This window comes from Odontesthes bonariensis, chromosome 6, assembly GCF_027942865.1.
Source record: "Odontesthes bonariensis isolate fOdoBon6 chromosome 6, fOdoBon6.hap1, whole genome shotgun sequence".
NCBI classification, from domain to species: Eukaryota; Metazoa; Chordata; class Actinopteri; order Atheriniformes; family Atherinopsidae; genus Odontesthes; species Odontesthes bonariensis.
Window position 1 is genome coordinate 15984796 of NC_134511.1, and position 25086 is coordinate 16009881.

A 25086-nucleotide genomic window follows, 5' to 3' on the forward strand; every position below is an offset into this window, starting at 1 on the left:
TGCTGGTGGAGGCCTCAGACTTTGCAATGATTTCTGCACCGACCACAGGCATAAATAGCATGTATACAACTAGCTTAACTGCATTAGGCCAGTTACAGGTACATCGTGTTTGGTGACAGACGTGTAGAAGAAAAAGCAATCACAGCCGACTGCACAACAGAAACTGACAAAAGTCGTGTGCCAAAACAAAAGGTTTCAGAAGACGGCTATAAAGAAGTGACAAAAGAGTGAGGCCTGCCAACTGGATATGATAGATTTGATAGATGACTTAGCATTGTAGAAAAAGCTAGAGGAGAGCACCTGTAATGTACAGTAAGTTTAACTTTTGTTTTGGCCTTGACACAGACAGTTTCAGCTGTGTCATTCACTGTCACTGAGTATGATTTTATCTGCTGCTGTGCTCCCACACCAGATTTTGTCACACAGTTGCTGTTGTTTCCCCTCTTTTCTTAAGTCATCTTATAGTAATTTGATGTTACATTTGAGACGGAAGCATTTGTCCCTCGGCCTCTGCTGACTCATACTTTCAATGGTATGTGAAAAGGATCCAATAAAGCAGGCACTAGAACATATTTTATTTATCACACTTTAAGTAATTAGGTTTGTAATAAAATAGATACATGTAGAGATGTGCATGTATCTGCTCAGATGGCCATGGTGCCCATGTTCCAGTACTTCATAGCCCTCCATAACAGTATGTACCAAGAGAATTTAGAAGCAGTCATAAGAAAGTGATAAATGAACACACACTAGCTAATTCTGGGACTTCAAATAGTAATAGAATAGAATTTGAAATAGTAAACCATTAATACCAAGTAGTTCAGTTTGAATCTATGTGAAGTGAACTCTTAACTACTTCTTGTAAAATGTAAACTTGCACAACACTGCTCACTGTGGTCTAAAGTTTACCTGAATTTAGTTTTATTCTATTTTGTTATATATCGATAAGAGTAACATATCTATAGCAGTTATTTCTAAGACAGCAATATAATTTCCCCATGGTGGTTACTGTTGAACTGAACTGAATTGAACTGAATTGTTCACTCACAGTAGAAGATGCTTTGTCACAGAATGCAGAAATAGACACATTAAAAAGAAAAGTCAGGGCTGTTGACAGCAACTTTAATGAACCGACATCACAAAGGTCCAGCTCGACTGTACATAATACTGTGGGACTTGAGTCAGCATGCTCACATACACTGAACCAACACGTTAAAGCCTTAATTCAGCATAGAAACACACTTTTACCAGTCCTTTAGTTTCTCCACAGCACCGTACAGACGCACATCTTTTCCAATCTGACCAGGCAACATAATCTTCCAAAACACACAAAAAAGGAAATTTTCTTGAACAATCTATTTAAATTACTAAACCTGATAAATATCAAACTGCTGAACACAGAGATTTCATCAACAAATATTCAGGTCTGGTCCTATTACATCAGTCAGCGCAGCACTGAGGAGACCAACACAATGCAGGATATAATATAACTATTAACTATACATATATACATACACACTGGTTTGCATCAGTGGTGTAACAGGTGCAAGTATCTACAGCGCATTTATTTCAGGCGTGTATAATACATAGTCATAAAATTGTAGTGCAAGCTAATTCACGTCACATATTTCATGACAAACATGCTTTATTCTCTTTTTTTTGTCTTTTTTTGTACTTCATCCAGCGCTCTAAAGGCTCTTGAAGAGACAGCTGGTCCATGTGTGTGTTAGTGCACATTAGTGTTAAAGCTTGTATCCATGTGGCCTCAGGTCAAAGCGTTACTGTAAGCTTCATTCCTTGTTGGTTGCTGATCCTTTTTTCTCCGATTATAAAAGCACAAGGAGCTCTTCTGTTGCACTATCGTGGGCATACAGTTTACCCAGGAAGCAGTCCTTTTAATCCACGAACAGTTGTAAGATACAGCTAAAGGAGCCCGGTGGGAAGTAGAAAAACGTCTTGTTTTCTGTATTTTTACAGTACCTACATTACCAGCATGTCCTACAGCATACATTAATGTGAAGTTTGAGGTATGGGCAAAGTGGATGAGTTTGCAGCGTTTGTATGTGAGTTGTGCTAATGAACAACTGAGAGCATCCGGATTTTTTTTATATCACATTTTCAAACAGCTGCATGGAGTTCATGATGTTCTCGTCCTGGAGATAAAAAATATGGAAAAAGCATCGGTCAATGAAAAAGTCTGAAACAAACAAAAGTTGTAAAAGTTCACATCTTTTTTGCCTAGTCGATACAGTGACACCATTCAGGGAAAAGCGATTGGAGCATTAATTGTAAATAGAACTATTACACCATGGCCTGTTGTTTGTTTACTGATGCATAAAGTAGGTTTCCCAAAGATGGTGGGAAAAACCCAACCTGAACTATTTATTTTAAAAACAAAACAACTAATAACTTTAAAATGTTCTATGTGTGGCATCTCAAAGTGGTGAGATTCATTAAGGATTTAGGATACAGACACGATTTTTCATTTAAAGAACATTTTACCAACACTGAGACATTCTCACCTGTCAGTTTGCTCTTATGAGTCTGTTTTTACTGCCCAAATCTATACTTATGTTCAATTATGTGGTTCTGAAGTCATGTCTTCACAAATATATGTTGTTGTTGTTGTTGGGGTTTACTGGTGCTTTTTCTCGTGTATAATCCTGGTTACAAACGGCTTTAAAAGAGATAGCTGTGACTGAAGAAAACAGATCTATAAAATTACTAGTTGCATGGAGAACAAAACATGCAGTTTGTGGTTTTCTCTTCATTCAAAGCTGTGATCAAAACTATTTGTTCTGTATCAACTTACTATTTGGATGCATAAATACACATATAAACTATTATGCATACACATATTATACTTTAAGGATTTTCCCTTATTAGGAATAGTTTTCTGGCATTTTTTATGAAGGAAAAAGCGAAGATTAAAGAGAGTTCTTATTCCCTACAGATGCTGCTGCTCCCAAACTGCTTGAAACACCTCATTGGAAGTCCAGACTTCACATCTTGGACTTGGCAAATTCACTGTTAAACACATATGTATTGTCTACCAGGTGTAAGCCTCACACCATCATTATTTGATCAGTCAGCTGAAAACAGGGCATTATAACCAGAAGGTGAGGCAGCAATGTATGCCATTCAGAAAACAGTGTTTTATTTTTCACATAAAGCCATGTAAACATATTTTAGTAAATGCACAAAAAAATTTTTTTCTTCCATATATTTATCATGACTAATTGATAGAATTTGTACTGGGGGACTGTTTTCTTTTTCAGTTTCTAAGCAGATGCATGCCAGAGAAAGTTTGAGACCCACTCTAATGCCATGTGAGTCAGAGCTCTACGGATGTTTACAGAACAAGCAAACACAACACGAATGAGCCCACATAGTTTAATCTAATCGTGAAATCAGGAAGAAAAGTGGTAATCAGAAAATCCTCCACAATACGATTCACTTTTTGTGGCCAAATTCTAACAAAAAAAAGCCAACAGTCAAATATTTGCCCCAGTATGACTTCTCTTTTTCTCAATGATAACTCCCTTTTCCAGGCGCTACAATATATGTTAGGAGATAAAACCTCCACTGAGAACCAGTTAACGCTTTCTGCACTGTAAAAGGATGTACAATGTTTAGGCTTTTTATCTGCTGTGAAAGCCCAGAGACATGATTGCATCAGTGTAGATTCATTGATGTGAAGTCAACTGACGTAAAAAAAATGTGTACATGCATCGTGTAGGCTGCACATCATGAGAAAAACGTTGCATGATATAATGACAGCTTATGTGGAGAAGCTGCTAAAACAGCATACAGCACTGTGTAATAACCTAGAGCCACACCCTCATTTCTTTAGATTTTGCTTCCAAGGAGACAGACTTTATTTGCAAACTTTTAAAGTGATCTTGAGCAATAGTTCTCAAGACTTTCTGTGGGTCTTTTCAAGTTTTTCTTTGGATATTGGCTGCCCTACTTTTGAGCACATGGTTTCGCTCATTTTCAGTCCAGACCTTGTATCTGGCCATTTCAAAGGAATGTGTCTCTGTTTTATTTTGTTGTTTAAGCGACTTGACTGCAAACTATGAATCATTCAAGCATAAAAAGGCACCTAACTCAATGGATGAACCAGTGTGGTGATACATAACAGACAATTTAGCAAAGAACCAATTTTGAACAGTATCCTTAGGCACTTTGTTACTAGCAGCCTCTTGCAAAGACATATCATTTTATTCCAATTGTTTTAGTTACACCTATGAAAAATGAAAAGGATAACACAGTTTGACAAACATGAAATATTATTTTTGTACTAACAAGACGATTCCCAAAGAGCTGTTTGCCATAAAGTTGGCATATCTCAGCACAGTGTGCAGTATGTTAAAAATAAGAAGAAACTGGACAAGTGGAGGATGAAAGAAGAAGCCTCATCAGAAAGGGTCTCCATGTAAGGGTGGCTGCCAGGAAGCCTTTCTTTAGGACGAGAAACAGGGAGAAAAGGCTGAGGTATGCCCAATGACACAAGAACTGGACTTCAACCTCATTATTGAATCAATGTGGGATCATCTGACAGAACGGAACAAAAGACAACACCTATTTCACGTTTTCCTGAGAACATTTAAAGAGATGATGGTGGCTTACGTAAGAGGTATGGTACAACATATTCTTTTGAAACCTTAACTCTCAAAAAACAAACAGATGGATCAGAAATCTTTGAAAAGATGAACATTGAATCTGACTGAACATAAAAGGTTATGACTGATACATTTCTGCTTTGCAGTTTTTCTCTGTTGGTTTGGCTCATTTCTTGAAACAGAAATTACATTATCAAAATAACATGGAGAAATCTCCAAACCACCTCCGCAATTGTTCACAACAGAATGGCATTTCTCATTGCTTTCATCAAATTGCAATTGTCTTAATACATGTGTGAATTGTTTCAGTGCATCTCTGCAAAAGATTAAGTACAAGTAGCCTACAGTTTGCACAGTTTGCCTACATTTAGCACATTTTCCAGGTGAATAGATTTTGGTGATCTGAACTGATTAGTTGATTCTTGGTCTAATGGTTCTTCTATCCAAAATATATCAGCATGATTTCATTGTATAAGTCATCACATGCACAATAATCTGTTCAATTGTCAAAATGGGCCAAGAACATGATACCATCAATACCATATAGAATCTCATGTTATTCCCCTTTCCTTAATCCTATTGAGGAGTTTTTCTCTGCTTGGAGGTGGAGAGTGTATGAGCATCATGCTCAAGACCAAAGATCCCTGCTCCAGTGTAATGGACGCTGCATTACAGGAGATCAGTGTAGGGGATGGTTGCGGCATGCACGGCGTTTCTTCCCGCGTTGCATTGCAAGGGAAAATATACGTTGCGATGTTGATGAGAATCTGTGGCCAGACAGACAGCAACGTATGGACGGCCAGGAGGGTGAGGACAGTGGTCATGAGGGAGGGGCGGGGGAGGGTGAGGGTGAGCGACCAGTAAAGTGTTGCAATAGTGTTTTCTGTAAGCTGCAGATTTATTTACAGTACTGTAGGCCACATAATTTTGCTTGTTTTTTGTTTGTGTTTATATTACAGTATATGTGTGTTATGTATATTTTTATTTTCCTTCTACAATACTATACTGTATGGAAGTTACGTACTTCACAGTATTTATGTGAATAAAAATGGTTGGTCTGAGTGTATTGTGTGTGCTTTGAGGCTACTCTTACTGTGAAACTTTTTTCCTTCAGTTTTATACACTATTGTATTCTGTTAGGTAGTCCTATGCCATAGTGACAAAACATCTAAACATTTTGACTTGTTGTGCTCACACAATGCCAAAAGGACAATGCATTTTGGGGGCACTGACTATTTGAATGAGAAAGAAACTTCATTTTGCCACATGGGTGAACTGTTTAGGGGGAGACATGAGCTTTTGCTGGTGAACCATGGTGTTTTGCTGAACCATTCAGTTTAGTTTTGCAAAAAGTACTAAAGAGTGTTGAAAACGTCCGGTCTGTTTCAAGAAATGAGCCTAGGCAATTGAGAAAGATCTTTGCAATTTGGGTGGCACTGACTCTTTACATGGGAAAGAAATCAGGTCTGAAGCATGGGTGAACAGTTTTGGGAGAGATGTGTGCTTTTGCAGGTTAGCTATGGTGTTGTGCTGAACTATAAGAGTGTTATGCCAAATGATCTTAGAGTTTTGAGAATGCAATTTCTGTTTCAAGAAATTGAGCCAAACCAATAGAGAAAAACTGTAACACAGACAATTGTATTCTTGATAATGTGCTGAGTGGATGATTTAATCTCTTTTCCTTCATGTTGTAGAAACTGTCTTAAAGCACTTCCAGTCTTTTTGGTTTTGGGTCATGACACGGTACAATGAAAATGACATGTTTGGTTTTCATCACTGCCTCGAAATTGGACAGGAATCCATGTTTGCCTGCAGCTGGAGGAAGGGAGTAAACAAAATGACTACACATGTTTTTTCCCCTCTGGTGTGGGTGGATCTGTGTTGAACATACTTTCTGATAAGATTTATTATATTTTCTGTCAATCAATAATGCACAGGCCGTCTTTGTCTTTTACAACAAGTAAGCCTGGCATATTTTGTACCTTTAGAAATTTTCTGTGCTATACATGAAAAGTTAAGATGAGATAGATAGATAGATAGATAGATAGATAGATAGATAGATAGATAGATAGATAGATAGATAGATAGATAGATAGATAGATAGATAGATAGATAGATAGATTTCAGACAGGAAATCAATTTGAATTTTAAAATTTTTGTGCTAATTGTATTTAATGTAAACACACAAGATGAAAAAGTCTGATTCCAGTGGGGGATGGAAAACAGCAATATTTTTGGACAACGGGGGGACCTTTTCCTGGACGTGTGGGTATCGATAACACGAGTGTCTGATTAACCAATTAAATCCTGCTGTCACTGACACTGAATCAGGGACCCTGACCTGTAACATGAGTAACTATGAGGTGGCTTTGATAGTGCAGCAAAGGGCATCTGTTTGTGCGTGGGACTGCGTGAAAAAGCATGAATCACCTTCTGACAAGTCTCTATGAACTCTTCGATAGTCACTACACCATCTCTGTTTCTGTCCATTTTCTGTTGGAAAAAGAAACATCACACACGTCAGTCAGAGGCTTTTTTCAGAGATATCTTGTGTATTTGTTGTTGTTTTGTGTGTGTGCATTCGAAACCTGGAAGAACTTGTCAACATGCTCAGAAGGTGCTTCATCCCGCACACAAGGGTAGGTGTACCTCCCCATCATGTCATAGATGGACTTCATGATGGTAAGCATCTCCTGAGGAGAAAAGACAGAAGCAAGTGAAAAAACAATCACTTTGTTTAGCTCGTATCTTACGGACCTCGAGCAAAGTTTATGTTTTGTTGTGTACTCAACACATGAATCAAGAATCAAACAATATGGCACCAACTACTGAGATGGGATAGGTTCAGTTTGAGGCTTATTTTTCAGTCAACATCTGAGTTTTGTTTTAGAGCAAAAACTTTTTACAGACTTTAGTTTGAGAAATATGAACACGTTTTTCAATTATATCCATTATAAATTCAACAAGAATTTCCAAACTATTTGATAGTAAAAAGTGATGAAGTAGCAGCTGTGGCAAAAAAAAATTCTGTTTAAGTGAAATATTTAAATAATTATTTGTTTTATTCTATCAAAGCATAAATAAATGGACAAATATATAACATTCTACAGGAATACGGGGCTGAAAAGTTAGATCACATTAAGGACAAGTGGGAGCAGGATTTGTACAAAACCAATAGTGAAGAGGAATGGAAAAGGTGTCTGAAAGATACCAACACCTATACAAGATCCCCCTACTGGCAGGAGTATGCCTGGAAGATAAATATTAGATACTTCTTAAGACAATCAAAAATACACGCAAACCAATACCAGCTGCTGGAGGGAATGTGGTGTAAACTACGCTTATTATACACATATATTTTACTCTTGTGATAAACTTGACAAGTATTGGCAAGCGGTTAAATATCTTATGCGAGAAAAACTAAGTAAGGAAGTGTCAATACAACAACATTGTGCTATTTTGGGCATAATACCAGAAGGACTGCAAAAGGAACACCTCTACCTGTTTTGGGTCTTTAGAATAACAGCACTTAAACAAATAACAAGAAATTGGAAAAAAAATAGAACCACCGAGTACAGATAAGTGGTTGGAAAGTATAGAGGAAATGAGAAATACGGAAATAATGTATAGACTTAATAATAAAGAAAATGTATACGACAAAAAATGGGCCCTTTACAATGAGGAGCCATCTTAAACCACCCTCATGAGAAATTAATACTCAATTCATATTTATGCATACCCTCTGCAGTGTATTTTGGTTAAATTGGTTACTTACTTAAGTTTTTTACTTTAGATTAATTTTTATTGTTATTTTGTGTATGGGGTTTAGACATGAGTGTGTTTGTATATAGATGGGTGAATGCATGTGTGTGTGTGTGTGTGTGTGTGGGGGGGGGGGGGGGGGGGGGGGTTAGAAAGAAGGGGAGGGATGGGGGATTGTGAATGCATGTGGATGCATTTATGCTGATGAGAATGTGGGTGTATGTGTGGATGGATGAACATATGCTGATGCGTTTATATGGGTGTGAATGTGGGCGTATGCGTGGATGGATGGATGTATGCTTGGAGATGGGAGGGAAAGAGGGGTTAGAAGGGCGGGAGGGTCTAAGAGTACATGTACATTAAAATGAAGAGGAATACTGCTAAGCACAGGTTAAACAGCATACATAGGTGCATGCATTGTATTGGTACATATTTATGTTTGTTTGTTTTTTGTTCAATGTATTTAATGCATATTTTACTATTACTATGATGATTAGTATTCATTTTTTGTTTATTTATTTGTTTATCATGACTATGACTCATATGTATTTCATTTAGTAAATTTTACAGGTGGGGAAGGTGAAATGCACATAAGGGGAGAAAAAAATGAGAAAATGTGTTCACAAATGAATTATCATGACTGTTTGTGAAGTGATTGAGACCTGAATGAACACAATAAAGTATAAAAAAAACAAAGCATAAATAAGGTAAAGATAAAGATAACGGTGAGGATAAAAGATAAAGGTGAGGTTACATCAGTGTACCTCAGAGGGAGGCAAATATGGAGTAATTCATTAATCAAACCTACATGTCGTTTACTGCGTGGGGAAACTCACATCAAAGACAAACACTGTCTTCTTAGATCTAACAAATGTTTGCATAAAACTATTAGAAATGAATAACTAAAACACATCACTTTTAAAATCATGCACTGTTGAGCAAAGGTAGGGAGGTGGTGAAATCTGATAATTAGCCTTATTCAATAGAGTACCCTCTTGTTACCTTGATGTACAGCAAATCCAGAGACTGATAAAGGCATTCACATCATTAACAATGAGCAGTAATTGGTGTCCTGTAAAGTACTGCTCCTACACGAAGCAGGAGTGAAATAAGAGTTATATTAGCGATTAAACATTGAGCAGACATCATTCTCAAGTCTTTTGAACCGATCGAAACCAAAACTATAATGACCGACTTTTTTGTTCAGTCAACAACAGGAACAACACTTTACTATATATATATATCTGTATATACTAAAGCACTACTTATTTTCTGGTGGGGTTTAGAGAATGATATTTCTTGGTTGGGGCTAGAAAACGATGATGGTTGGGTCGAGAATATATTCTCTCTACAATGTAACCATCACCCTCATGGATGTAATTTTGCTGGTTTCCTTGGTTGCATGTAAACACAACACAACAAAATGTTGTCACTTTGGTTGTCTTTGGGCATTAACATAATTTTGTCAGGTTAAGAAATGAAAAAACACTTGGGCTGGATTAAAAAAATAATCGTAGGTAGGGCTCAAATATGCAGTTGCTATCACAATCACTAGAGGTCTCAAATATTTTTCAACATAGTTAAAGGTCATATCTGACTGCAAGAACAGACAATTCCTGGGCGTGTTTAGGCACAGTGGACACTCTCTCCAAGTTTGGCTGTCTGCTCAGTTTTCAGGGTCCCTTCAGGCATGGACAATATGTTAAAAAGCTGTTTTGTTTTTTTTTACACGTGTAGCTCGCTGTAGAACAGTTTAGCATGCCATTATCCATAAAAGCTTAAAAGCAATATGTGTGTGTAAGTAGCACAACTACACTTCTGTCAGAACCACTCTCGTCAAAACGAGACGAGAAACAGAGATGAATTTCAGAAGCGTATTCTGAATGCATACAATTGTGTTTGGCGGTATGGCTCTGTTCGGAGGAAGTTCCCGACTTTTCCATGAGCTCCATGGAAGCCAAGACAGGGAACAGCAGCATCCTCAGTGCCTTCCATTTGCTGTAAAGGCAACAAACCCCCTAGAACAGAGCAAGCAACAATGAACAACAGTATGGCATTGTTGGCAATGAAAAGTCGGTGGAGCAGGGGAGGTGGTGGGTGCAAGCAGAAAGCAAAAAATAAGCAGTGACAGCAAACCAAGTTTAAATGAAGTGCCCCAAATGCCAGCATCCAATTACGAGCCGCAGCTGATTACCCATTGAGCGCAGCTGGTTGTGGAAAGCCATAGGGGTTGGGTCGGCGTCAGCTAATAGGCAAAGGGGCGTTGACTACGTGGCCTGCCAGAACTAACGCGGTGCTCCATTTGGTGTCACAGCTCTTAAGGGTCTCACTATGAATTTTTCATTCCCGTTATGGTTACGACCCCAGATGACTGAGCACTAACTCTGAAGCAAGTAAGGACGAAAGATGACTTCCATGACAGACATGAAAGAGATTCTGAAATTGCTGTAAAATTTAAATGTATAAAAAATTACTATTGTTTGCTTTAAATCAACAAGATATAATGTCACTATCATAAAAAGATATTTTTTGTGTGTAAAACTGTTAAAGTTGAGCACAAACTAGTTAGTTGAACATGCTAAATGCAAAGAAAGTTTAAACTAGATTGACTAAAACTACTACAGTGTAGTTTGTGTTTAGGTATGTTAATGATCAGGGCCTCCTGTCCCAGCCTATATTTTCAGTCTGGGGAATGAAAACAAAAAGGGGATGTCATCTGAATATATTTCAATGGTCATTTTTCATAAACTTTTCATTGTAAAAAGTTATGTGTCCCACTTTCACACACCTCTTTGGTGATGTAGCCATCTTTATTAATGTCGTAGAGGTTGAAGGCCCAGTTGAGCTTCTCTGTGACTGAGCCTCTGAGCAACACCGACAGGCCAATGACAAAGTCCTCGAAGCGGATTGAACCATTTCTGTCAATGTCGAAAGCATTGAACAGGAAGTGAGCGTAGGTGGTTGCATCTATGAAAAAGAAACAGAACACTGATTCAGTCTGCTGTTGAGAAGACAGAGTGAAAGATGCCTTTTACAGCAATCAGCCCCAACATTAAAACCACTGACAAGTAAAGTGAGTAACACTGCTCGTCGTGTTGCTTTGGGAAAACCTGCCCTGGCATTCGCATGGATGTAACTTTGACACTTTCCCCAGATCTAAACATTTTTGTAGACCAGTTATTCCCATGACATTGCAATACCACTACACATCAGCTGCATGCTGCCTGGAGAGAGCAGGGGTGGGGATGATGACACCGTTGTCAAGTTCTTATTAAAAGAAAATATTCAGTTAGCTGGTTGTCTGGAATTATTTATGTTACTTCAAATGTGTGTATGGTAATTAGATGAGTAAGACTTCACTCAACATAGGTAAACCTGCGTGGTATCTACCAGAACTTAACGAACCCAACTAACCACCCCACCAGTGAGTTTAAGTTCGCATTCCAGTTACTAGAGGAGAGAGCAGTGGGGTGCTACACACACAAGACAGCGACAATGGCGACGAGCCAGGGAAGTTCACAGGTAGCGTTCTCTAACTGGAATTACTGGCACTACTTCTCACCCGTGGAGATAAAAGGCAAGAATGTGTATGTAACATGCACGCTATGCCCAGGGAAAAAAAACTTTATCCACGTCTGCCTCAAGTAACTCAAATCTAATGAAGCACCTTACATCAACCCATGCGAATGTAACACTTGTTGCTTCTGCAGCTGCTAACCCAACCCCAGGCCCAAATGCAGCTAGCGTGAGCCCCAGCGAAGGAGACGGAGCCACTCGAAAACAAACAACACTCGATTTTTCGGGTCAGAAACAGGTGACCACCATCACCATTTTATATTCAATATTTATGTTTTTATTTCTATGCATCTTATGGCAGGCTGCAATCTATTGAGTTCAAATAAATACCGAATGTTCTAAATTACTGTATATAGTGTTTTTATTCTTCAATCAGTTAATATGAACATATCTGATGTTAAAGATGTTATAGAACGTAACAGCGTTATAGAACATAAAAAATAACGCCACAGTTACTTTGCTGAGTAACTAATTACTTTGACAATGTGGTAACTGAGTTACTAACTCAATTACTTTTTGGGAGCAGTAACTAGTAACTATAACTAATTACTTTTTAAAAGTAACTTGACCAACACTGGTGAGAGGTCCAATTCACAAAGACTCACCCCACAGCCCTCAGGATACTAAGGATGTATTGTTAATGATACTCCAGCATTCACGATGGTATGGAGGTCTCATAACATGGTTAAAATGCATAATTGTAAAGGTGCCATTATTGCTGAACCATGCATACATGTGTTAGAGCAACAGATGCTGCCACTCACACCTTCTTTTTTCCAAAGATGCCCTTGTTTAGGTCAATAAGACAAATAAAATCCTGCAATAAAATATGAAAAAATGAGAGATCTTCCATTGTACTTACAAATTTTTCCCACCAAAATCTCTAAGAAAATGAAATGCATGCCTTTATGGTAATCCCTTTTTGCACAGTCCCTTAAAATATAAGAAAGAAAAAGACGGGAGAAATTGTTTTAACGTCTAACCTCCTTGGGGAAAGAACTGAGAATAGATGGACTTGAATGTCTCCTCATCAACCAGTCCACTGGGACACTCCTGCTCAAGACAGGAAGAGATGCATATATATCAGAATAATTCACCTTACAATGGCAATTAAAAGCATCTAGGCAGCAGCCACACGTACGTTCTTGAAGCCTCGATACAGAGACTGAAGCTCCTTCCTGGTGAACTTGGTCTGCGCCTGCAGCTGGTCCAGACCCTCCGGCTGGTGACGCACTGTCGACAGTTCCAAATCACTGTCGCTGCTATCTGTAGGAGGAATAGACGGAGCCAGAGAGGGATGGATAGACAGACAGGAAGGGGGGGAGAAAGAGAAATAATGTAGAGAGGGAAAGATAGAGAGAGAAAAAGGAAGGACGAGGCAGACGCCGAGTGAATGGTTGCAGGCCAACAGTTGGGGGGTGAGGGTGGGTTTACACATCCAACAGGGCGGCAGGTGGGGGAAAACGTAAGAGTTCAAGAAAAAGAAGTAGGAAAACTGTGTAAATGAGCAAAGGGAAGGTGACAAGGAAGTAAAGAAAAAGGAGGGGGTACTTTCTTTAAGGCGGCGGTGTCACCAAACTAGAATCTTTTATTGCATCCTTATCCAAAAAGGCCATTGCAGAAAATCTTAATTTGAGAATCTCATTTAAAGATGCTTTTAAATCACAAAGTAATCTCTGCAGCAGTATTGGTCAGAAGTTCACACACGCTAAGAGAAAGCACTGCATAACTGGGAAAAGAAAACTTTAAAAAAAAAAAAGAGGAGGGATGTTTTCTCAAAGAAAGCTCGGTTTCTGCTGTTCCATACTCACCATCTTTAGACAAAGAGAACAGAGGAGGAGGAGGGGTGTTGACACCGAGATGGGGTGAAAGAGAGTAAATGGAGAACAGTGGGAGAGTGACAGTAAGAGAAAGAAAGAACAAAAGAAAACAAGTCAAGGCATGTTGGACGCCAAGAGATTTTTATGATCTGTACAGAGGAGTTGGGGGGAAAAGACTGTAGTTATCCAGCAGAGCAGTAAAACATAATTTACACTGGAATATTAACCAAAAAGCAGCAAGACTGGAACTGAAGCCTGGAGGGGATCCAGTCTGAGGTCACATTTTTCCATTCATTTCAGGTTTGTTGAGTCCAGTGAAAATTAAGAAAGAGCTTCTTCTTCTGAACCAGATGATGAAGCTCCTATGATGCTAAACCAATAATTCTGGTTTATTTTCAATGTAACACACATTTTTCCTTGAAGCATATAAATTAATTCTTAATCTCGGTTCCAGAGCATTAGCAACCTGTTTTAAACCATTCATCTTTTTCTTCAGAACTTTCCACAACTGCAGACAGAAGTGAAAACTGTAGTATGTGGAGACATTTAAATAAAGTTTTCATTAACTAAACATTCGTCATCTTGCACTAAAATAATTTGTCCGTTGATCAAAACTCATTACTTTTGCATTATCGTGACTCTGCATGCGTCTTTTTTGCATCTCGGACTTTCCTGTGATGTACATTCCTGTACCAGAATTTTGCCAGGCCCATGAGTCTAAATCTCTTATTTCACTAAAAATGAAATGCCTGAAAACAAACCAAAATAATCCCACACAACACAATACGTCCACAGACATCAAACATAAACTCAGCACACACGGTTTATGGTTGATCTTCACAGTCAGTTTGTAAACACTGCTATGAGCTCTGGGATTATTTTATTCTCTGTTTACCGCTGGACTCCGAGCCGTAGCTATACTTTGGGAAAACCTTTGGGGAACAGCATCAGACCCTCAGCTTTTATTTTTCTGTGAAAAAGATTCAAACATAATGAAAGGGTTTGGCGAAGTGTTATATTCTACCTATGGGGTAATCCTGTATTTGTATTGTACATGAATTTACTTAAAGACTGCACACAGACCTGTAAGTTATTGTGTTGTAAGATACATCTATTGACAGTATGGGTTGCATCTGCAAGGGTGGCCATGCTCATGTGCCTTGTAATTTTAGCTTATACCATCTTAACATCTTTCTTGTAAAGTGTACAAATGCACCATTATCAAATTCCCCTGTATAATGCAGGTTAAATCTAAGGTTTGAGAAGAAATACCCACACCTTCAAAAGAACTTTGCCAGAGCCAAGATGATCCTACATAGAACCCTGGTGCATGCAAGTGTGTCTCATTTCACGGTCAGCCATTTTTATTTTAATTATAGAATGATGTGATAAAACTCAAACCTTTCTTTGGCACAAATGATGACTGGGTGTTTATGTGTGTTTTTATTTCAGATACTGTACTTCATACACATATTTCTATGAGAGTAAAGATAGTCCATAGTTTTTGATAACACTACAGTGAACTGATCACACCGTTGATCTTTGAGAAAAGATCCCAGATGTTTTTGTTATCACATATCTTATTCAGCTTTAGTGCTTTTAAATAATCACTAAAACAACAAAGGTGTCTTATTGCACAGCTGCAAGTGATACTCCATTAACTTCTGCTTTGTTCAATCCTAAACATTATTCACATCTGTGCTTGCTTTTATCATGAATCTTAGTAAGCCATTTTTTTATGGCTCGAAATGGCAGTAATTATCTGTGTCATAGGAATTGCATACATACTTTTAACATTGCTATGTCCAAAATGATTGATCACTCTTCTCTGTAATTGCTGGTTACCTGCCACCACAGCTATCAGTACAGTATTCAAACAAACTTCCTTAATGTCCCTAACTGGAATCTTAACCTCTTTTTGAAGTTGGAAGGCTTCTTCAAAAACACTCTGGTATTTAGTTTCCTGCACAGATGGAGCATTCTTGGATTCTGAAGCCTGGTTGGTCCACTCCAAAATCATGTTGCTCTACTTTGTTAGTATTTGTTTTGATCACACTGACTGTTGGTTTCAGGTCACTGTTACTTGTTATTTTTCTGATATTTTACTAAAAAATCTTAAAATAATTCTCTTTTCAAAGGATCAAGGTCCAGTTATCACCACCAAAGCCATCCTGCACAGTCATCTTGCACCATATTATATTATATCTTAGTCTGATAATCCAGTGGACTGTGCACAAGGCAGGTCATTGACCAAGGAGAACTCACCCAAACAACACAGGCACACAAAAACTTACCAAGACTTAAAAGACAGGTTTGAGTCATGAATTCTGTGGACAGATGTGATAAAACAGAGATGGGTGGACACGAGGATGTGGCTATTACTCGTTGATAGAAATAAAGACCATTCAATTATCATCACAGTTCATGGATCATGGAGATAGGAATGTGATGCTTTGGGCTATTTTTATCCAGCAGCCTATGCAACCTAGATGAAGAAAACAGCACCTTGAGGAATGACAGTCTGGAGTAAAAATTGTCCTTGGGCAGTTCTGACTGGACAACAATATGAAACATAAAGTTAAGAAATGGTAAATGTCAACAAATTATGGGTGGCCCATCCAGAGTGCAGACCTTAAATTCCATTCACAATCTGTGGAAGTAACTAAAGATCAGACTGACTGTCTTTACACCTGTAAATCATTACAGAAGTGGTCCAAAATCCCACCAGAGAAATGCAAAAAGAAATACATTGTTAGCAATTACAACAACAATTTGGCTGCTATGGTGGCAAGTAAAGTCGAAGAAGAGGTGGCTGATAAAACCGTGCATGACAATTTTATTCAAAGTTTTTCATTTATATTTTAGCTCAGGGTTTTACTGCAATTTCCAGCCAGAAGAAGCTTGTCGGGCAAATATTTTCACTGTAAATTAAAACTTTGCATTGTATATGAATAATTCTGGGGTTAACTCAATGATCTCAGGTATTACAGACAGGGGTTTGACTGACACTGCTGGTGTTTTCATGGGATCTGCTGACAAATCTAACTAAAATTAATTTAACCCTTAAAATGACCCCAACGTCAAATCCCACATAGTGGAAAACGTCTTTTTTACTTATACCCTTTGTACCCTTCTCATGTCTTTAAAAGAATATCTCTGGATGGAATAAAATAATCTCTCCATTCCTCTCACTTGACGTCATTCCTCCTTATCCTCACTACCCCGTCCCGTGTTGTCTCACCGGTTTCAGTGATGTCGATCAGGCCCAGCAGGTGCATCAGCTTAAGGAACATGATCACAAGGCAGACGATACCAACTGTCTGAAGTCCCTCCGTCTCCCATCTCACACTCATCTTCACCTCTGCTTCTAGCTTATCTTCCCCGGTCCTTTTCTTCCTTTTCTCTTCTACATAACTGGACTGAATCTACACATTCTTTGAATCCATTCGTGTCTTCCAGCCTCTCACAGTCTGTTCCTCCTCTTTATCTTTCCTGTCTCTGAAACAGTGTCACTCACTCATCGCTCTTTTTCTGTCACATTTCTTTCCCCTGCTAACTCTGTTACTCTATTTAGCCCTCCCCTTCTGCCTTTTTAATTGAGTGTATTTTTTTCCCTGTGCTCTCTTGTGCTCCAAATGGAGCTCACCAGATTACTCCACAACTAAGAGGAAAGTGCGACTGTCCAACTCCTTCAGTAAGGCCAATTTGTTTAGACGATTGCTGTAAAAATGTCTCAAAAAAGACAGAAAAATTCACCCCAAAATCTGGGAAATCCACAAGAAATGCAATTGGAGGTGCAGAAAACTCATCCACAAATGTTTTCTTTTCTTTAGTTTGCAGAAGGTAGTTTTGATTCCTCCAATAGTATCCCTCTTCTGCAGTTGCTCACAAAACTCATATGAAAGAGTTCTGTGAGCCATCACAGACTGAACAACTGATCATTTGCTATTTCCTCCCTCCATCACATCATTTTTTCTCCCCTGAAAATTAACCTGTGAACTCCTGCGGAACAGTAGAGAAGTCACTCCCATTTTCATCACAAGAACCAAAAAAACCCAGACAGCACTACCATAACATCACTCTGTATCAGAGCTTTGAAAGGTCAAGATGAACAAAGCTTGGAGTTCATTTTGCTAAATATGTTATAGAAAATGATCATTTGTCTTTAAGGAACCAGAGAGGGTGCTGACAAAGGTTAACAGGTGTCCTGAATCTCATTTTCCCTCTCAGCTCAGCGATCCACTTTCTAATTGTTCCCGCGCCTCTCTTGGGGTCTGTAGCACAGATTTAACGAGTGGAGTCCTGCCACACAGTCATGTAATAAAGAGAGACGGTGAGGAAACGCTCCCTCAGGCCTTGTGACGCTTCTTCAGAGCTCATCTCACTGTCTGCCTCCCTCCAGTGGAAACTAATGAAACAGCAGGAACATCTCACATAAACCTCAACCTCCGAGGTGATTGTTTCTCTTTTTATTCATTAGAAATAAAACAGCAGGACTATCAATAGACAAAAAACTTCACTACTGTTAAAATGACTAAGGACTGCTGCAGAAGATCACTGCTGTGAATAAACAGTCGAATTCAGACGAGGCTACCAACATTTCTGGTCTTTGTGCCTCGAGAACACAGACACTGAAGTAAGAAAATTATATTGAAACCATGAAATGGAGGAAAAAAAGATAAAAATGGGATTTTAAAAGTTTGAACAAATATGTATTCTATGTCTTATGTTACTTCCTAATAATAATAATTTAAAAAAAAATAGTGACTTTGGAGGCCAGTTTTAATATGCAGCCATAACTCAGATACCGCCTCATGGAAAATTTTACAAATAATTAGTTTGGCAACAGCTCGGTAATGAGATTAGATTTCTTTAAAAAGAAAAGCATCTTAAAGGGTCTGTCAGAAGTTAAGACGTGGGTGTGTTCACCTCTCTACAAAAGACCGTGTTGGCACATACTTCAAAGAGTTTAAGATGAAAGAATCTTGACTTAAAATTGCAAAGACATAATATTATTAAAAGATTGAGGCTTTCAGGCGTAATAAAAATGGATTTGTAAATCACTACATTCTGTTTTTATTTACTTTCCAACAGCATCCAGACTCTATTGGAAGGGATGTTATGGTTAAATATTTATGTTGAACTGCTTCATCTTTTTTTGGGAACTTGATCAGAATTAGTAAAATTGGAAGCTCTAATATGAAGTGTGTGCACTGTGTTAAAGAAGCTAAAAGCTATCTAACAGCTGTAAACAAATTAAACTCATCCCGTTCTTTCCTTTCAGAGTATTGATGACTCATTACTTAAAATAGCCGCACCCAGAGTCAATTGCTGAGTAAAAAAATACCAGACACTGGAATCAGAAAGTCTCAAGATAATGCTCGTACATCTCTAATAACAAGGCTTCCTCTGGCATTGATGTCATCTCAAAATAAACCTGAGCTGGACTGAATCCAAAATCGCCATCAGACTGAGACAGCCATCACCCAGCCAGCAGTTTTGTTTAAGATTACGTCCCACTTAAAGTATACATACACACACATGCTTAGACATAAACAAGAGTTGATGTGTGCATTTCTAATGGGGCAAATTTAAAAGGATCTTTTCGTTTCGTGCCGATAATGTGAATATTTTAAGAAACAAGCAACTGCAAATGATTCATCTGCTGATTAGTACAGGATCTCTAACCTACTGCTGATGCTTCGTGTCATTATCAAACATATAGTTATGCTTAAATGATCAATCTTTCTGACATACAGACTTAGCGTGACTGAGGGGGAACTTTCTCTTTTAGGAGTCCCTCTTTACACAAACTTCCCTCTGCACAGTGAAGCTCAAACCAGGACTTTCAGGAGGGAATCGCATTGCCTGCATTTTTACCTAAAATGGACTAAAATGTTCTCTGAACACACAGACAGGAAATGAGGCAGAGTGAAGCTGATGAAATCTTTGTTCCCTCTTTACATAAATCGACTCGGATTCCTTAAAAAAAAAAAAAAAAAGTTGTTTAGACAAGGACGAACTAACAATCTTTTTAAGGAAATGATAATACTGCCTATTTAGCTACTAATTGAATTAAATATTAGATTAGATTTTTAGATCGGAAGTAAATCTGGACCACAATGAGAGTCTGATAATGCTGTTTCTATCATAAGTCAGTCATCAAGGAGAAAATATCTGCACCTGTGGATTCCAAAAAGTCAAATGACGCACATGTATAGCGTAATCTTTTTCCTACATTACTGAACTTGTAAATCATCAATTCAGTCTAGAACCTCTTTCATCAAAAAGATCCATCTATGCAGTAGCAATGTGTAGAACTGAACACAGTATGTATTTAGTGGTGTGACGTTCCAAAGAACAGTACAGGGCAGCATCAGTGACGGACGTGCAGCAGCTGGCAGAAGACTCAAAAAAGTGTGAGCAACAGCTGGTCAATGAGCTGTTGTACAGAGATGTTTGCTGAGCTCAACTACTTGGACCGCCTGAACTATAACGACTCTGGATCTTCCAAACAGCTAAACGCGGTGAAGCTGATCCAGCAGTTGACGACCCTGCAGCTGGTAAATTAGTCCCTCTGGGAGATGAGGAGGAGCGTGATGAAGAGGCTGGAATGAGGATGAAGAAACACAATGAGAATTTTGGAGGCAACAGACGGATGGCCAGTGTCCTTCAGGGTCCTGGAGGAGTAATCCAGGCTCCACATTTAGGTGGCCTCAGAGAAAGCCTGTTCGATACTGCATGTATAATTAATGTGAAGTAATGCTAAACCGGGGTTTAGACAGAGCCACAGTGGGAGGAGGAGAAGGGGGAGGAGAGAGGGGGGAGCTTTTGGGAGAATTAAAGATTGGAGAGACTAAGAGGACTGATAAATTATGAAAAGACATTACTGGTGTTTTTGTTGAATTTATTAATTTATGAAGCAGGGCCATATAAGAGGCACGTGCAGACTGGAGCCTTCCGGCTGTAATTGTCTTGGCATGCTCACAGCAGGGCACTCTGATTCCCTGGCCTTCAATGTAAAAGTCTAATCATGGGGAACTAAATCATTCAAAATATCTGATTTCTCAGATACAGTCAAATGTACACAGACCATCCAGGTTTCAATGATGATGTTTAAACAAAGTAAAACAACCCATGAACCTTTTTCGCACTCTGATGTTGACAGGACAAGGACTGGTGCAAAATATTAAGTTTAGAGGTATAAAAAAAACATACAACTGAAAGGGACTAAACTACAGCTCTGTTTTAATAGAACATTTTTAGAAGAAGGATTGAGGGGTAAGACCCAGCAGTGATGTGATGACACAGTTGTTAGAAACTGAACTTTGTAAACTCCATTGCCTCTTTTTCTTTTAATAATTGTTATGTTTCTCAGGGCAACTGTACATTGATTGAAATCACTATAAAAAGTGGTTAGTTGTTCTGATACAAACGATAAGTCTTGTCTTTATCTATTATTTTTGTATGTAGTATATGCCAAACTAACTTGCTTCACTCTCAGTGTCTTTGTGGACAAAGTTATGACCTGATCTCAGATGCCGAACTATCAAGATATATTAACCACAGATTCAAAATAATGTAAATATAATTTACATAAAAAAGCCTTAATATAACTGACGATTACCAGTAGGACCACCTGTCCTGTCATGACAGATCTATTATATCATTCTATATGGATCTAAATTATTGGATTACTTTCATTGCTGATGGGTTAACACACAAGCTACATGCTTACAGTAGTATCGGTGAATGTATATTTAAACTTCCTTCTATATATTGCTCTGTAATTACAACTAAATTCGTAATAGTCCATTAATAATGTTTTACAAGGAAGCAATACAAAACTTTCACTATAAAACTTGCATGACTTGAATAGCTTAAAGTAAAACAGCGATGGGTTTTTAAATACTTTATTAAATATTAAATACACAAATGTTGTGTTTTCCATCAAAATTGTGCCAATTTGCACACAATTCCAGGCCAGGTATCTGAGCACTGGATCAAACCCGGTTCAAAATTCTTGCTTAATTTTCTTTTAAATTATGCAATAAAAAAAGTTTTTACTGTGGAGTTTCTGAAATGTTCTCTTTTACTTTATATATCAGAAATTACAGGACAAAGAAATAAATACTTATTTAAACATACTGTGTATATCGAAATAAAACTATGATGTTTGGTGAAAATAGATAAATAAATATCTACTGAGGTAAATATTATATTTCTGGTCAAATTAATTTCCGAGACAACAGTCTTTGTAAATACAGATTATAAAAGTCAACAAAATTTCATTGGGAAGCTTTATTTTCCTGTGAAATGAACTCTACCGAATAGATGTCAACATGAAACATCCCCAGGTGATTTCTTGCACTTAAAAGTAATATGTTTTCAGAAATGTTGTGTTTTAATATGAAAATGAGTTATGGTATCATATGCACACTGATTTGCAAAACTGTCCAATTAACAAAAAAAAAAAAAGTATTTTCAATAATTCACTTTCATTAGTCAGAGTAAATCTACAAAGCAAATTACCCCATATCTTAGAGATGAAAAGAATAAAAACAAGAATTGCAATTTGATACAGTGCATCATGCTGTATAAAGAGGCATCAACCATTTTCAGGTATCATCAGCTAAAAAAACATTAAATTTGACCTAGTTTAGAGGTATAAAGCAGATACTACTTCTTTGTTTACGTTTTTGTCCTTATTAGAAATAATCCATTTAATTAATATACACCTCCAGCTGTGTTTACTACACTGAGATGTCGGACATTTTGATAACAGACTTTATCCCAAAAATAATTACGCTTTTCCTGACTTTAAAAGCTTGCACTACGTAACCCATAAGGGAACATTTTAGCCGTCATTTAATCACCAAATTCAGAAACACAGCAGCATCATTTAAGGATTTCTCAGTTTTTCCTAAAAATACATGGAACTTTACAGTTTACAAGAAACATTACCTAACACTTTAAAATGTTTTGATATTATTATGTGGTGCAGACTATTTATCACATGCACGTGTGGTGTTAAAATGCGGGTTAAAGTGCTGCCCTCGGATGACAATTATTATCAAGATAACACCAAACTGCAAGAACGTGTTGGCCCTTACCTTCAAAGGAAATGGGTTCCAGGATGCCAAACTGCTTGAGAACGGCCATGAAAATGATGAGAACGACACCGATGGCAAACAGCTCCATGCCCTGGATCCCCATGACTCCAGGAACCGCTTAAGGCCAAGCCTGGTCAAGATTATCTAGGGCCTGGGCTGGCCCAAGTTACACCGGGTCGTACCAGACAACAGCAAGTGTTTTCAGACGAGGTGAGCCAAGAAGCGACAGCAGTCAGTCTGGTCGATGGGTGACAGCATGAGTTTGTTTCCAGGCCCAGGACACAGCATGAGAACCAGGCCAGCGAGCTGGACGAAAGCTGTGCTAATGTCAACACTGATGCTGACGTGGAAAATATGTGGAAGCTGACATATATGGAAAATCTCCCCCCGTAGACCCACGAGGGAGAACGGCTGTGTCACAAGCCATTTATCACAGTGGATTAAAGGAGGCGTTTAGAGTCACTTTCCAAACTTTCTTCCTGGACAGAAGTTACAGCTCAGCTTTGAATCCAAACAACCACTATCAGTCCTCAAAGCATAGTCTGCACCAATAAATCACCCTACAATGTTGGATGAAGCTGTCATTAAGAAAGAGAAAAGAATGCAGAGGAGCCTTTGTGTCCATTCCTATGATTTTACTACATATCATCTGGATGGAGGTCCGAGTAAATACAAGAGTATCCTTTAACATGAATTACCCAAATCTTCTCATCTTTCATGCCTTAGAACAATAAAACAACGTGAACAGTCAGAAATAAAGTACCTCACTATAACCACAAACTAATTGAGGAATTCATTAAACCTCCGATCTGGAGCAAAAACATTCAGAAAATGCTTCATCTGCAACCTGAGTGCAGTCGGACTTTTTAGTGCCAGCAGCATCCAATAAAAAACACTCTTCTCCCCTCTGCTCTATCCATGCAATCAGTCAAGCTGATCATCAGGCTTACTTTTGAGAGTTGCGATGATCTAAATCATCCACGCAACCCCGTTTGCTTCAGTGTTTCTTTCACAGTGAACCTCAGGTAGACTTTTCAGCATTAACTTAACTATTCGTGGTTCAGTTCAGGCTCGGCGCTGCTGTCCAAGTCAAGGTTTACATACGAAAGCTCTGAAGAGAAGACACTTAGTAGCATCCAGGGAGGGAAATCCTGAGAAACTGAGAGTATGGAGCTGTAGGGAATAAAACCTCCTCCCCCGGTGTCAGCCTCCTCTGCACGTACTTTTCCTCCACTCCCACCTCTCTCTGCAGCTTCCTGAATTTAATCTGTTGCTACTTCCAGATAAAACTTCCCCTCGCACTCAGTAAGCCTTTGCTGCAACCAAAGTTTAAAACCGAAGCGCCCTTTCAGGAACCTAACATCTATCCTATTCTTGGACTCTCTTTACTCCACTGCACTCCTCTGTGTATCTGATTCGCATCCTGGAGCTTACCCCCTCCTCTTCCTTCCTCCATCTCCTCTGTCATAAGTTTGGCCAACCGCTGACTTTCTCTCTTCTTCTGTGAGACTTGGCCTTTTCATTCGAAACTTTCCCCTCAGTTCTCACATTCACCTCTTAAATTCTTTTACAACCAGAGGCATCTTAAGAAATATTTGTGGTCACTCTGCGGCACAGTTTTAAATATGGACTCAAATTTGCATAATGAGCAAAAATGGGTGCACGACTCACATTTTTTCCTTCTTGAGAAGAAACTTCTTTTAACTTCTTTTTATTCTCATTTATTGACATATAACTGTCAATAAATAGCTGCTACTGACAGGTACATTTTGTATCTTTGTCATTTTATATGTTTTAGGAATAATTTAAATCTAAATTTAATTATTTTGTATTTTTTTTAATCAGCTTTGCACCACTTTCAGTGATCACACTGCATCTCTGTAATAAATCGCCATCAATCTAAAATAATTTCTCAGATATTTGAAGCCTGTTTGCAACTTTTAGTGGTCATTTTTGTCATTTTGTTATCTGACCCTGTGATGGGCCACCTCTCCTATTATTATCAAAATGCATTACTATATTACCTTAATGGTTCCTGAAACATGTGCCACAGGTTCACTACACACAACTTAGAGAAATATTACTTGTTTTGTGAACATGCGTGTGCGTTTAACAGGTCAAAAGAGGATACAGTAACTGATGACACAGCATTTGCTAATGCATCAGGTTACAGTGTGTGAATGTGTGTTT

The 25086-nt window shown here is 38.3% G+C and overlaps 1 protein-coding gene across 2 annotated transcripts; it reads right to left on the reverse strand.

The window, feature by feature from the left end:
* Window positions 1-1105: 1105 nt before the first annotated feature.
* Window positions 1106-24283, reverse strand: LOC142382116 (calsenilin-like). 2 transcript variants are annotated; one of them, XM_075467619.1, is made up of 7 exons: window positions 22897-24283; window positions 13105-13229; window positions 12947-13016; window positions 11176-11354; window positions 7214-7318; window positions 7056-7118; window positions 1106-2153 (listed from the first exon to the last, which is right to left on the reverse strand). In XM_075467619.1, exons 1-7 carry the CDS (start codon window positions 22997-22999, stop codon window positions 2106-2108), a joined length of 693 nt encoding a protein of 230 aa, XP_075323734.1. In that variant the 5' UTR covers window positions 23000-24283; the 3' UTR covers window positions 1106-2105. The 2 variants fall into 2 exon arrangements, with proteins under 2 accessions (XP_075323734.1, XP_075323733.1); XM_075467618.1 differs by lacking the exon at window positions 22897-24283 and having other exon boundaries at window positions 13105-13620.
* Between the last annotated feature and the right edge of the window lie 803 nt (window positions 24284-25086).

What these genes read in the sequence shown, in the direction of transcription:
- LOC142382116 (XM_075467618.1), bottom strand. Translation starts at nt 13,401, where the DNA reads ATGTGTAAACCCACCCTCACCCCCCAACTGTTGGCCTGCAACCATTCA. An exon ending in TCAGTTCTTTCCCCAAGGAG is followed by an intron (nt 11,355 to 12,946) that starts GTTAGACGTTAA and finishes TCTTTTTCATAG; the next exon opens with ATGCAACCACCTACGCTCAC. An exon ending in ATGTTGACAAGTTCTTCCAG is followed by an intron (nt 7,119 to 7,213) that starts GTTTCGAATGCA and finishes TTTTTCCAACAG; the next exon opens with AAAATGGACAGAAACAGAGA.